The sequence below is a fragment of the Spea bombifrons genome, chromosome 2 (assembly GCF_027358695.1).
Source record: "Spea bombifrons isolate aSpeBom1 chromosome 2, aSpeBom1.2.pri, whole genome shotgun sequence".
NCBI lineage: Eukaryota > Metazoa > Chordata > Amphibia > Anura > Pelobatidae > Spea > Spea bombifrons.
The window spans coordinates 67,692,910-67,705,969 of NC_071088.1; the positions used below are offsets into that span (position 1 = coordinate 67,692,910).

The 13,060-nt window shown below is 40.8% G+C and overlaps 1 protein-coding gene across 3 annotated transcripts; it reads right to left on the minus strand.

Moving 5' to 3' along the window:
- Nucleotides 1-1,213: 1,213 nt before the first annotated feature.
- CAP1 (cyclase associated actin cytoskeleton regulatory protein 1) lies at nucleotides 1,214-6,486 on the minus strand. 3 transcript variants are annotated; one of them, XM_053454628.1, is made up of 13 exons: nucleotides 6,383-6,486; nucleotides 5,299-5,405; nucleotides 5,005-5,105; nucleotides 4,535-4,612; nucleotides 4,147-4,290; nucleotides 3,841-3,926; nucleotides 3,590-3,695; nucleotides 3,303-3,489; nucleotides 3,023-3,213; nucleotides 2,601-2,724; nucleotides 2,299-2,381; nucleotides 2,069-2,212; nucleotides 1,214-1,975 (listed from the first exon to the last, which is right to left on the minus strand). In XM_053454628.1, exons 2-13 carry the CDS (start codon nucleotides 5,393-5,395, stop codon nucleotides 1,892-1,894), a joined length of 1,425 nt encoding a protein of 474 aa, XP_053310603.1. In that variant the 5' UTR covers nucleotides 5,396-5,405; nucleotides 6,383-6,486; the 3' UTR covers nucleotides 1,214-1,891. The 3 variants fall into 3 exon arrangements, with proteins under 3 accessions (XP_053310603.1, XP_053310602.1, XP_053310604.1); XM_053454627.1 differs by having other exon boundaries at nucleotides 6,321-6,397; XM_053454629.1 differs by having other exon boundaries at nucleotides 6,358-6,383.
- Nucleotides 6,487-13,060: the final 6,574 nt, after the last annotated feature.

A 13,060-nucleotide genomic window follows, 5' to 3' on the forward strand; every position in this document is an offset into this window, starting at 1 on the left:
CTCCTCACGTACCAGTTTGTTCGATTTCACATTTATTCTACCAACTCTGATTGTAAAGCGCTACAGGATCTGCTGGCACTATATAAATGTAATGTAGCTACGCAGGTTAAAGTTGCTTCCTACTTTATTTATATATACCGTATTTTTCGCTCCATAAGACGCAGTTTTTTTCCTCCCAAAGTAGGATGAAAAATCAGCCGCGTCTTATGGAGCGAAGATGCAGGCATATACTCCCAAAGTAGGATGAAAAATCAGCCGCGTCTTATGGAGCGAAGATGCAGGCATATACTCACCAAAAGCGCACCGGGTGCCGCTCATCAGGGGGTGCCAACTTGCCGGCACCCGGCACCCCTCCAGAGACGGACAGTAATGTCCGCCGCTGGAGGAGCAGGCTTGCAAGAGAGCGGTATCGGAGGTCTTTAACAGACCTCCGGCTCCCTTGAGTGATTTTAAGCCGGTTCCCTTGAACCGGCTTAATATCACTCAAGGGAGCCGGAGGTCTGTTAAAGACCTCCGATACTGCTCCCTTGCGATCCGCGCGGCAACTGCTGCTGTGGGCGCGGCTTCAGTGCCGCCGGGATCTGACAACAAACCCCGGCGGCACTGAAACCGCGCCCACAGTGCCCTCTGACCCGGAAGAAGACAGAAGAAGAGGAGCGAAGAGGAGGATTGCTGTAAGAAGAAGACTGCTGTAAGAAGAAAAGAGGTAGAAAAGAAGGTAGGAAATCATTCAGTAAGACTGAGTGACAGTGAGAGTGGATTGGTATGTGTGGAATCTGTGGATTGGTATATGTGTGGATTGGTATGTGTGGAATCTGTGGATTGGTAATGATGGTTCTTAATGCTGCTGTTGGCTATTGTTCATGTTAAGTTATTCAGTTATTGTAATAAATATTTTAGCCCATTTTTTAGCTCAAAATATTTTTTCCTTTTTTTTCTCCTCTAAAATCTAGGTGCGTCTTATCAGCAGGTGCGTCTTATAGAGCGAAAAATACGGTATTTACTAATATTCTAATTAGTTTTATACACAAAGAATTAAGATACACTTAGGTTTAAAGCAGTAATTCATGGCATAAATACACCAGCCAACTATTGTGTGGTGGATCCAACACTATATATTAGGGATCCGGGAAAAGTAAGTGAATTTCAACAATGTACAGCTACATTTTTCTATGACCACAGGATAATACATTACATGTAAAACAAACAGTCATTTCGTTTTCACTTAACTTTGATTCTTTAATAAAATGCTTGATTTGTAAACTCGTTGGATATTCCACAGTCTGTGCAGAAGCTGCTCCTCGTCCCTTAACATCAGAGCAGAATCTGCTTACATCACACTGGAAGTGCTCAGTACACATTGGCATTACATTAGTATCTGGATCAGTACATAAGTGACAGTTTTGGAATTACTGGAAAGTACAGGAAAACAATTGCATATTTCTTAAGTCAGGTTTTTTTTAAGCAAATACAGTAAACTCTGGAAGTGCTGATAGGAGTAGCCAAGACTCAGAAGGTTGGAGCAGTGATGGTCTCAGTGTGCACTCCGAGACCAGGGGATGAAGTCAACTCACTAACAAGGTGCTAATTTACCCATTTTTTACTTTGGTCCACCAAACCATTTATTGGTCATCCAGCCACTACCCAGTATTGTGTAGCAGACATTCAAAGCCCCCTTTTAGACTGGCACGAGAGAATTGGACAGCAGAGTTTAGCAAAAGCAGCTCTCCATGGGGCTTCTGGCACATATTAGGTGTGGTACAGCAGGACGTTATTCAGCAGAGAGCTGTGAGTATGAGGCTTCTACCTTACAGCTAGAGTAATCCTCAAGAGAAAAAAGCAGCAGAGAGAATACAGATGGCCATGGAGGAAATTACATCCATCACCACATCTACCCTGCAATTTCGGTCACTGTGGTCACCAGCTTCTTGCCATTCCAGACAGTCTTGAACTGCTCCGGCACTGGGAACTCGCTCTATATACACGTTACAAAACAAAAACGAACGTGTCAGAACCAATCCCAAAAAAACACACCCGCCGATAAGCCGAAAGACCAAAGACCACTTACGAACTCTCCTCCACTGCCGGGGACGAGGACGTTCATCTCTGACGATTTGGCGCTGATGAGCTCACATTCCAAACTCTCTTTACTCAAATAAACATGGCAGCCATCAGTCTTGTTAATAGATATAGTTGGCACTTTACCCAATACCTACCAGAAAGCCAAACAGAAGGCAGGTTAGTAAAAACACTATGAATGAATTCAACTGACCATACATTAAGGAGGAAATATCTAACCTGTACTTTAACATCCCGAGAATTGATGATCTCAACAATCCCAACAGCATCTTCGAATACTAAGCCGAGCTTCTTGCAGTTATCTAAAATAAAAATTAAAACTTTATCCATCATTGTGACCACGTTAAGACAGAATATATGAAGCCAACAAAACCATCTGCTGGAAAAGCTATTAAAGACACCCTGTACGCTCTAAAGCAGAACATCTATTTAATAGTGCTTCTATTTGTAACCAACCACCACTATACAGATAATGCTTTTTGATCAATTATATTTTGTCTCCAAAGGAACTGACAACATACCAACAATGATGGAGTTGATCTTCCCCTTAATTTGCAGAGTGCTGTTGACACACTTGTAAATATAAACCACTTGCTTGAGTTCAGTGTCCCTGATCTCCAGGCTAGATGCATTCTCTTGATTTTCCTGTTGAGAGATGAAAAAGGGGTTCAGTAATGAGACACGCCATAAACAAAGCAAGGGCGTGTTTGAAGAACAATGGAGCTGCAACTTTCGAACGCCGCAACATTTTTATATAAAAAAAAAAAAAAAACTCAAATTGCATAATCTATCCTCTATTATACAGAAGTGATAAAACTTTGGTTTTATGACGTCAAGTATGTCATCATGAATGAATGCAATATTTTATACTGAAGCAGACTGCACTTAATCATCCACGCTGTACATACAGAGCATGAATAAGCCATAAGGCTAACCCACTTACCACCCTCCACTTCTTGCCCTCCAGCTCCAAAACAGGGGGTTCCTTCTTTGCGATCGGTTTAGCAGCAGGTGAGCCAACATTAGTTGGTTTGGGGCTGGTGAAGGGTTTGGGCCCACTCCTCACTGGAGCACTCTGAGCCTTCAGAGCGGGATTCTTATGAGTTTTCATGTCATCAGGAACATGTTTGAGGGCTGGGAAGGAAAGAAAAGAACATATCAATAAAATAAAGCTGTACAAACCTTTCAACATTTGCATGCCAAACCATAAGCCGATCTTTCACCTTTGGTTATTTTCTCTCCTTGGTTGAGCTCTGCAAACAGCTTAGAGCGGGAGATAGAATCATCATTTTGTGCAGGAGCTGAGGGTGGTGGTGGCGGTGGAGGTCCTCCAGGAGGAGGAGGTGGAGGACCAACCTTTGGAGGCTGAGGAGCAGATGGTGCCGAGAGGGTACCTGAAGCCTTGGATCCCTAAGTTTAAAGAAATATCACAACGTCATTACAACACAGATTGATAGAATCTTTTTTTTTTTTAATTATTATTATTCACACAAAGGACAGCCACACTTACCGTTTTGCTCCAACTCAAGCCAGTTGTGTGATGCTCCTTTATATAAGCCTGCAGCTCTGTCCAAATGTTCAGATAGACTCGGACCCACTCAACATGCTTCTTATCCCTGTCAGAGGAGAAAAGAAAAGAAGTCATATTTCATATATAATTACAAAGCAATTTATACTACATACTGGAACAATGAAAGAATGAACACTTGCACTAAACCAGTATGAGTCAACTAGTGACAAAGTGATATTTAATACACTTACACATCCTTGTATTCCTTAAGTACTCTGTTAGTATAAAACATAGCTGCATCCATCATTTCCTTAACATATGGTCCCGGTTTTGGAGTCTGACAAAGTAAAAAAAAAAATATATAAGACGACAACATATACAGAACCATGTTAGCAATAACCACACAATCTTACCAATAGTACACAACTATTTTCTCATTTTATACAGGAACATTTTCCTCCAAACTAGAATGCAGTAATCTGCTCCACACTTACACTAGTTTCAAACAGCCCACAGACGGAGGGTACCTTAAATAGAAGATGCTTCATATGACTTACCACCGCTACCCAACCCAAGGCAGGAACGCTCTCGCTTACTGCAGAGAGGTGGTTAAACAGCTTGCTACCCCGATTCTTCTCCCGAAAGTCCTGGACTGCCTGAATTTGTTTCGACAGGGGAGCAAGGAGAGTGGCAAGATCCCCCTAGAGCAGAGAAGGAATGAAATATGAGAAACTTCAGTTTCCGTGTCAACAGACAAAGGCTCATTCACAAAAAGTGAGGAAAGCGCCTACAAGCTGCTCAGATAGGAAAAAGCATCTGAACTTAAACTGGACACATATGCCTACGAATATGAAGACAGGTGTGAAGGAAGTAATGTGTATTGTTGGATATAAAATAGAGACAGGAAGACAGAGCACTAACACAACAATAAGCACAATCACTCACATTTGTGGGCTGCTGACACTGAGATGCTGTCACCAGAATGTCTCGTTGCAGTTTTATGCCAGACAGAATCAGCTCAGCCTAATAGAGAGAAAAAACATGTCATACGTTTTCAAATTCCATCACCCAAACTATAATCCATCCATCCTATACGCATGCACTACATGTAATATTACTGGTATTGGAATTTCCTTTCAATTATATTGGGAAACACACACCATGGACTATAATCCAACCCAAACAAATGACAGTCTTCAAGTGCACCTCCCTTACGCTTTTCAACTTGTGTTCCACCTGCCCTTTCCATCACACCCAATTACACTACCACAGGGATGGCTCTCCCGCTGCCCTGTCAACAGTCCTAACTCTACATCAATAGAAAACACTGCCCCACTGTAACTAGCCACTCCAAATCGATTTACCCTTCATGGAGAGATCTCTTAATGCCCATAATGCACATCTCCAACACCCACCTGTGTCTTCACATCTCCTCCAATCTCACTGCTGAGCTTCATGAATTCTCCGACAGGTCCACTAACTAGTGCATCGTAGGCCTGGACATACTTGGCTGCATCTACAAAGAAGATGTCAACTACCCTCCTTAAAAGCGCATTATAAAATACACAGCACACCGCATGCATAGTACCCAATCATATATATATATATATATATATATATATATATATATATATATATATATATATATATATATATATATATATATATATATTATATTATATTATCTAATAAAACTACAGTCTCCTCACCTGCAGAAGCCGAAGCTCCCCCTGAACCAGCAGCAAGAATCTCCAGCTTTCCCACAGCTTTCTCCAGGCGTTCAACCAGGCTCTGCATCTCTGCCATGGCTTACAACCTTGTAGAACGAGGAGGACAATTAGGAATATCACCAACTAAAAAGGGCACGCATTCTGGTCACATAGCCTGACGCATTTGCTAGAATTGTTTAAAAAATATGAACTGCTATATCTGGAAGTCTGGAACACATTTCGTCAAAGCAGTTAAAGGAAGTTAACCCACAAAAAGTGATTTGCTCCTCCCACCCCTTCCTGTTGCTCAAGAGTATATTACAAGACTGGTATTGGTTTGCTGACTAACCAACATGTTCAAACACTGTCCTGCGCATTCCTACTTTCAGACAGCAATCATTTCCTACACATTAGCCCTTAACTGGTTAACAATGGGATCTCATGGAATGTCATCATTGATTTAAAAAACAATTGCAGCACTTTATGCATTATATGGGGCCAATCAGCCTCAAACTGAACGGGGCAGGACATGTTGGTTACTCAGCTAACCAATACCAGTCTTGTGATATTCTCTATATATTCTTTACAACCTAGGACGTTCACTGATAGAGCAGCTATTACAAATAATAATGTTAAAATAGCCATCGTGTGCATTTTCACACAACTAGGAAGATCGACTCAGTCGTTACTGTTACAATCCTGCTCTGTGTATAAAGGATGTAACTGCCTATTCGCTTATCACTGTCGTATTACGATTAAGTTGGAGACAGAACACAGCGCCAGTCAATAAAGAGCCGGTCACCTCAATGCTATGACATACAAGTTCTGTATTGCACCTGGATCCCCTAGATACGATCCCACTCGGGAAACGATGCCCTCGTTCCAAATAACTGCCCTCCCACGTACGCTTCCATACCAAGGCACAAATAAGGCTCGTGACATGCAGAAAAACCCGCGCGAAGCAAAAAAAAAACAACCAGAAATGCGATACACTTATATACAATCTCTACACCCGTACTCACTAGCTGGAGGCTACACTCACTGCCCTTCCCGGTATACCTCTCACCGGCCCCGCCCTGCTCACCTCCGCCGCTTCTCACTCAATATCCCACTTCCGGCAACCGCTTCCCAGTATGCAATGCGCCAACTAACTTCCGTAAACTGACACGTGGGCGTGCCCGGGGCGGGCTCATTTCACTTTATAAAAACATTTTAGGACGTACGGTCTTTGTTAGCCACAGCAAAAAAGAAGAAGGAAGTCACATTGGTGTTATTGACTATCTACGATAAACCTAACATTTTGCGTGGCAAGTCAAACACCCTACTCCAAAAATTTTTTTTTACACCGCGCTGTTGTATTCGAGATAAGGTGGATCCTGCCATCATAAAATATGGCTGATAACTCCTGTCTGCCAGGAAGAAGGGTGCGCCTCGTAGTCATGGAGATGGGCGAGCGCAAGGCGGTCAAGCTGACATCATCAGAGCTCATTCCTTTCAGTCTGTTACCATAGATGGTCACAGAACGACCAGGCGATAAGGGGCGGAGTGAAGGGGCAGATCCGACCAATAGAAAAACGCAAGGGCCAAATGTGACGGAGAATTGACGTGGCGCAAGATTAGAATATCAAACGGCGTTCGGCAGGTGTAAAAATCTATACAGTAAGAATGGAAAGGGCTTATGGCACCAAAGTCTAATGGATCCAATCCTCTGTAGTTTCATGCAAGTGGCAGGTACAGCATATGTCTAAATAAAGCGGATGTTTCCATTTCCCAATTTGTGAACGTTACAGTTCAATGCACTGAATGAACCCATGAGCTTGTGTTTAAAGATACAACAAAACTACGAGCAATAAAAAAAAAACATTTTATGTGTATGCTGTAGGGAAACATATACTATGAAAACCTAGTAGCTGGCGCACGATGACGTAAATGCACGTACCTGAAGTAAAAGTGGGAATAGACAGATTTTTTTAAGAGCAGCCATTCCCCTCTATTAAAATAAATCCTTGTAGCCACCTCAGATTTTAGGTACACAACGGAAGCTCATCCCTGAAGCACCACTGCAGACTTTTCTTACCAATGTTCTGTGCATTGCTGTGTGATGTGTGGTGCAAGAACATAATACCACAGCATTTACTGTCAGGCAAAGCCAAATAGTTTGTGGTAACAGCGAAAGAGGTTGGTCTGTTGCCCACACACCAGTCAGTTTGGAGTAACCCTACAAATTCCTCTGTAGCGTATGAGTTGGTGTCTCCAGGACTTAGGGCCCTTATGACACAGCCATGGACCGTTTTGTATGGAACCAGTGAAATAAAAGCAGCTGCTTATTTAATTGAAACCTAATGGCTAAATAGTTCTGAGATGTGTCTTAGACTTAATAGGGGGGAAGGGTGTATGCTATGCAGCGATAGGGTTCCCAAGGACCTACTTTTAAGCTTTAGTTGATAATACTAAAGTAATGTAGCTAAATACACATTTCATTCATAAATAGAAATTAATTTGCAAAAACATGTATGAGTCACAAGCACACCTTCAGCAAACAGTTACCCGTAATAAAACATGTAACCCAACTATCACCATTGTGCGCTGGGTTATCATTATAAGGCTAAGTTGAATATAGTAACTTTGCTCAAAGGAGCATGTTTGAGCACTAAAGTTTACATATGACACATTACCATAACCCTCAACATTTGAGGTGTCCAAAGCAGTAAACCTTTGTTAAGGTGTGAGGCGGGACATCGACTGTCTGCTCGCCTTATCCAAAGTGGCACTCGGCTTCAGAGCACTATGAGGTGGCAATATAAGAGTTATGATGGAGGACTGTGCAACACAGACTTGCTGAAGTTCTAACCAAGGATCAGAATGAGGAAGAAAGGGGGTTTAAGTGACTTTGAACATGGCATGGTTGTTGGTGCCAGAAAGGCTGGTCTAAGTATTTCAGAAACTGTTGATCTACTGGTCTGAAAAAAGAGAAAATACCCAGTGAGCGGCAGTTGTGTGGACAAAAATGCCCTGTTGATGTCAGAGATCAGAGAAGAATGGAACAGTGTTGGGGGGGTGATAATTTGGGCTTGCCTTTCAGCCACAGGACCTTGCAGTCATTGAATCAACCCTGAACTCCTCTGTATACCAAAGTATGCTAGAGTCAAATTTGAGGCCATTTATCTGACAACTAAAGTTTGGTCGAAATGGGTCATGCAACAGGACAATGATCCCAAGCACACCAGCAAATTTACAACAGAATGGGTGAAAAAGAAAAGAATCAAGGTGTTGCAATGGCCCAGCCAAAGTCCAGACCTCAATGTGAGAGACTGATAAAGTCATACAGAAAATTATTACTTCAAGCTATTGCTGCTGAAGGTGGTTCTACAACCTATTGAATCACAATGTGTGCTTAGTTTTTAACGCACGTCTTCTCCATTTTGGCTTTATTTTTACTGAATAAATCATGACACCTTGTAATATGTCATGTGTTGTTCATCTGAGGTTGTATTTACCTAATTTTAGACCTGCTAAGGAACAGATGATTGTTATCATGTCCTGATATGTAAAACTACAGATTTTAAAGAGGGATAGATAGATAGACCCATGTTGGCTCTTCTGCTTCCTTAGGGTCCTCACATGCCATATCTGAACGCCAGAAAATTATGTCACATTCCTCATGTCCGGGGGGTTGATAAAGGTGGTGCTAGGGGCCCACATGGGTCACGTTACATGACTCCGCTGGGGACTTACCTATGGACAAGCAGGGGGTTCCAGCCTCTCTGCTGTCTCAGGTGAGAGAGCAGGACGGCTGGACAGTGGTCTAGAACTAAGGGTACTAGTACAGTGTGTACCCCCATGATGTTGGCCCTGTCAACTCAAAAAAAAGGTTTTCTATGAAAATTATATCCTATTTATAAGGTTTTCCCAATTTCTAACTTTCTAGCAAAATTCCAAAACATTATTCCAGCCTCTTAGTGGGTTAAGTTTGAGTTTCATTACAGTGAGAAACATGTTTCTTTGCTTTTCCCAGTGATTGTCTTCTAAAGTGCCAGTTGGCAGCACTGGTCTCTACGCAAGCAACCGCGGGAAGCTAGCTGCATGAGCTCCCATTGCATCCTGTTAAAGACTGAACATGCTGTGATCCATTAGTGCCATTGGCACACTAGCCTGCTTGAAATATCATTGAGATGGAGCCAAGCAGTTTAGGAAAATGTTTCTTGTTGAAACACTCTGCAGGGTAAGGGGAGGTTAAGGAAACATCATTGGTCTATAATATAAACAGTTCTGTTCCTTTAAATTATATTTTTATATATTGAATTTTATTAGAGAAAGGAGGCTCCTATTAAGCATACATGTTCATTAAACATAAGGAGTTAACAATAATGCCACAGTAATGACCCCCTAATCCACCCATCAGGAAGCATTACATTTATTTAGGGCCAGCAGATTCCATAGCGCGGTTACAATAAGGGATAGTGAAAATAATTTAAGGCAATTTAAAATGACAACAACATTAGCCCATGTCTTGACATTTTCTGCAGTGGAAGGGGCATCTCCTTGTCATTACATAGGAGATCACTATGAGTGGAAGAATGACCAACCTTTCCAACAGGTGCTGACAACCACCAAAAATGCTTCAGAGAAGAGATCCTGGAGGGTTTCTCCAGACCCTACTGAGATCTCTGATTGCTCTTCCTGCTGGCTGATAATATGCACTGTGATCAGCCCTGCCTCCTGATCATAATGTGATCAGCACAGGAAAGATCAAATGGAAATGTATCTCCCACTCTAAAAAAAAAAAAAACAACAACAAAAATTGTCAAAATGAAATTGAATTGAAAAAACTAAAAATAAAAAAAATATAGGGAGCCCAGTGATGTCACTATGGGGAAAAAATAAAAGTCACTATATTAAGCCATCAAACTTCAAGTAAAAAAATATTTATGAAACTCCCCTTCACTACCCCCAAAGCAATATACAATATAGAATAATATGTAAGAGATGTGTGTGGGGTTTTACTGTGTCATTGTTCAGTAGTGGCACCTAAATGTATTATGTTTTCCGCTTCAACAAGGCCTGGGGACTACCAAGTGGCCGAGGCAATTTAATGGCCTGAATGGATATCACTGGCCGCACTTTACATTTTAATGCACCCTGTGGGCATACCTGGGAACTCCGAAAGAAACACAAGGGTAGGCTCCGGGTAGCCAGAGCCCACAAGTTCCCCGTTATACCCATGGGGTCTATTGGCCAATGGGCCCCTGGCCAGATGGCTATCACAGGCCTGTGTTTTAATATATTAGCACTAATAATTATTATGTATTCCTGTGATTTTTACAGACGGTATCCAGAACAAAACAATGTTTAACTTGTGTGGGTACATCAAATATGGAAGGGGGGGAATCATGGTTTAACAAACATTTAGGAAAAATGAAAAAAAAAACTCTGGACTTTAGGTATGAACCCGCCCGTGCTGAAGGGGTTAATCCACATGAAAACTGGTACAAAAGAAGAGCCCCCTGCTCTTGCACGCTTACAATCTATTGTATTTCTAATCATGTTAGGAAGTAAATGCTATGTTCCCCAGTAACAGGCCTCTTTCTTTGCTGTACCCAGGATCAGGTAACGGCATATTTAATTACCTAATTCTCAAATGTATTCACCAATTATTAACGTTAACGTTTACCTGTTCAGTACTTGCTTTTTGTTGCTTGCATTTCTCCATTATTGTATTTCTGTTGGCTTCTTTATTTTGTATTGACTTTGATCGCCATTGTTCCCTTTCAGTTCTTTGTTTTTTTCCCCTCTTTTATTTATTCCATTACCCATTCCTTTTTGCAGTCATTTGGTAACGTAGATTTTATTGCAGGAAAATTTCTTGCTTTGTGTAGAAATGTTCACTTTTTCAGTTTTCAAATTGTACTTCACTTTTACCACATTTAATTATCTGTGACTCTTCACATCACTTCTTATGCCTGGATTATTTATTCCTCCTTATTAGTTATTTAGTTCATTTTACATCTCCTTATTGATTTCACATTACTATTATTATTATTACCTCTGTTTAAAGGGATGCTATTCCTTTCTCCTCTTGTAGAGAATGAAGATTTATCTTTGTCAGCTTTACAATTTCGAGACATCTAGGGTTTTTCACTCTAAATGCTATGTTCGAATCTATGCATAGATCCTTTCCACCTACTTTATCTAACATCCCAAAGTCTATGGAGAGTGGCGATCCCTGGCTCACACCTTATGCACCTTATCCTTCTGTTGGAGATAGTGTTAACTAAGAACTTCCCAAAAAAGGAACCATATTGATAGTCATGAAAACATTGATCTTTCTGTAGGCAGAGTTAAAGTTTTATGTTGAATCTTGACCAAGAAACAATGCTGGATTTGATTAGGGAATCAGGCACAGTCAGGCAAATCAGGAATCAGGCAAATGGTGTCTACATGAATCCGTTGCTCACATCAACTATCTGGCAATGTTGGCAGGTTCATTTTGCCTTAATATGCTTCACGGTTGACCTAGTGGATTTTGGCAACCTTTAGAGAATGAACAACGTTTTGGCAGTAAGAAACATAAATCACAAAGGTATTTTTGTGTAGATTGGTGTAATATCTGTCAGGCGGAATATATTCCCAGTCTTTCCAATTGCAGATTGGATTTTCAGACACCTCAACAAATGCAGCAATTGGAAATGCCATAAAATCAAGTTTCCATCAAATTCTCCATTAATAATGATCCCTCGGCATAGACCTTTCTGTGTCTTGTATATACCAGTATATAACCAATTGCTGAAGTTTTTCAGATGGATTCCAGATCCAGTGGACGCCAACAAGGAAAGATTCCATCCCACCATTTGCAAATGCATGAACATTTTCTTATTTTCATGGAACAAAGTCCAATAACCATTTCAGGCAACTCTTATCCGGATAGAAGACCTAACACGCGTCATGCTATCCATGCTTATCTTATCAAATGTGAGATTTCCAGGCACTAAATCTAATTATGCAAAAGCCTGTACAAGCCTGGTGCATAGAATAGTGTCTGCATCCAGTTCAAGATACGGAGTCTATTGCAAATTTAAAGATAAAAAAGAAAAAAACTGAAAAACCGTCCCCTACCCCACTTGGAAAAATGGAATAGCGGATCTACACATGGTGACTTCACCATACTTTGGTTTTTGTGATCCCTTTGAACCTCCAGGAATTCGGTTTTAGGCATCCTTAGTATGCAATATTGTATTTCTCAATACTGCAGTATGGTCATGATTTAGGACAATAATGCAAATTTGTATATATTCTATTATATTTTTTATATACTTTATTGATCGCTCCTTAAATATCTGATTGATATCCATATGCTCAGTATATTGTATCTTTTTGGCGATATTGTTGTATTTTGGGTGCTATCTATCAGATTTTATCATATTTGTATTTTTAGTTTAGGCCTACTTTGATTTATTACTGAGGACGTGCGCTTTAAACCGTTTGCATTTTTATCTTTACATATTTTTTGATCTGTCAAATCGTAGAGGTCGAGCTACACCCGTATTTACTTGGCTATTAGCTTCAAAATATTTTGCTATTTATTTAATCCACTGCAATTTTTTTTTTTATCACATTCATTCCAGTCGCGGAAAGCCTACATTATTAATCTTTATTGTTCAGCTATTACATCACATCGTTTCCAGTGATAATATTCCAGTTGGCAGACACGCCAGTTCATAAACTCATGAAAGGCATCCTGCTTCTAGATACAGGATGTGTCCAA

What these genes read in the sequence shown, in the direction of transcription:
- CAP1 (XM_053454628.1), bottom strand. Translation starts at nt 5,395, where the DNA reads ATGGCAGAGATGCAGAGCCTGGTTGAACGCCTGGAGAAAGCTGTGGGA. An exon ending in AGTGTCAGCAGCCCACAAAT is followed by an intron (nt 4,291 to 4,534) that starts GTGAGTGATTGT and finishes TCTCTGCTCTAG; the next exon opens with GGGGATCTTGCCACTCTCCT. An exon ending in CCTTGGGTTGGGTAGCGGTG is followed by an intron (nt 3,927 to 4,146) that starts GTAAGTCATATG and finishes TTACTTTGTCAG; the next exon opens with ACTCCAAAACCGGGACCATA.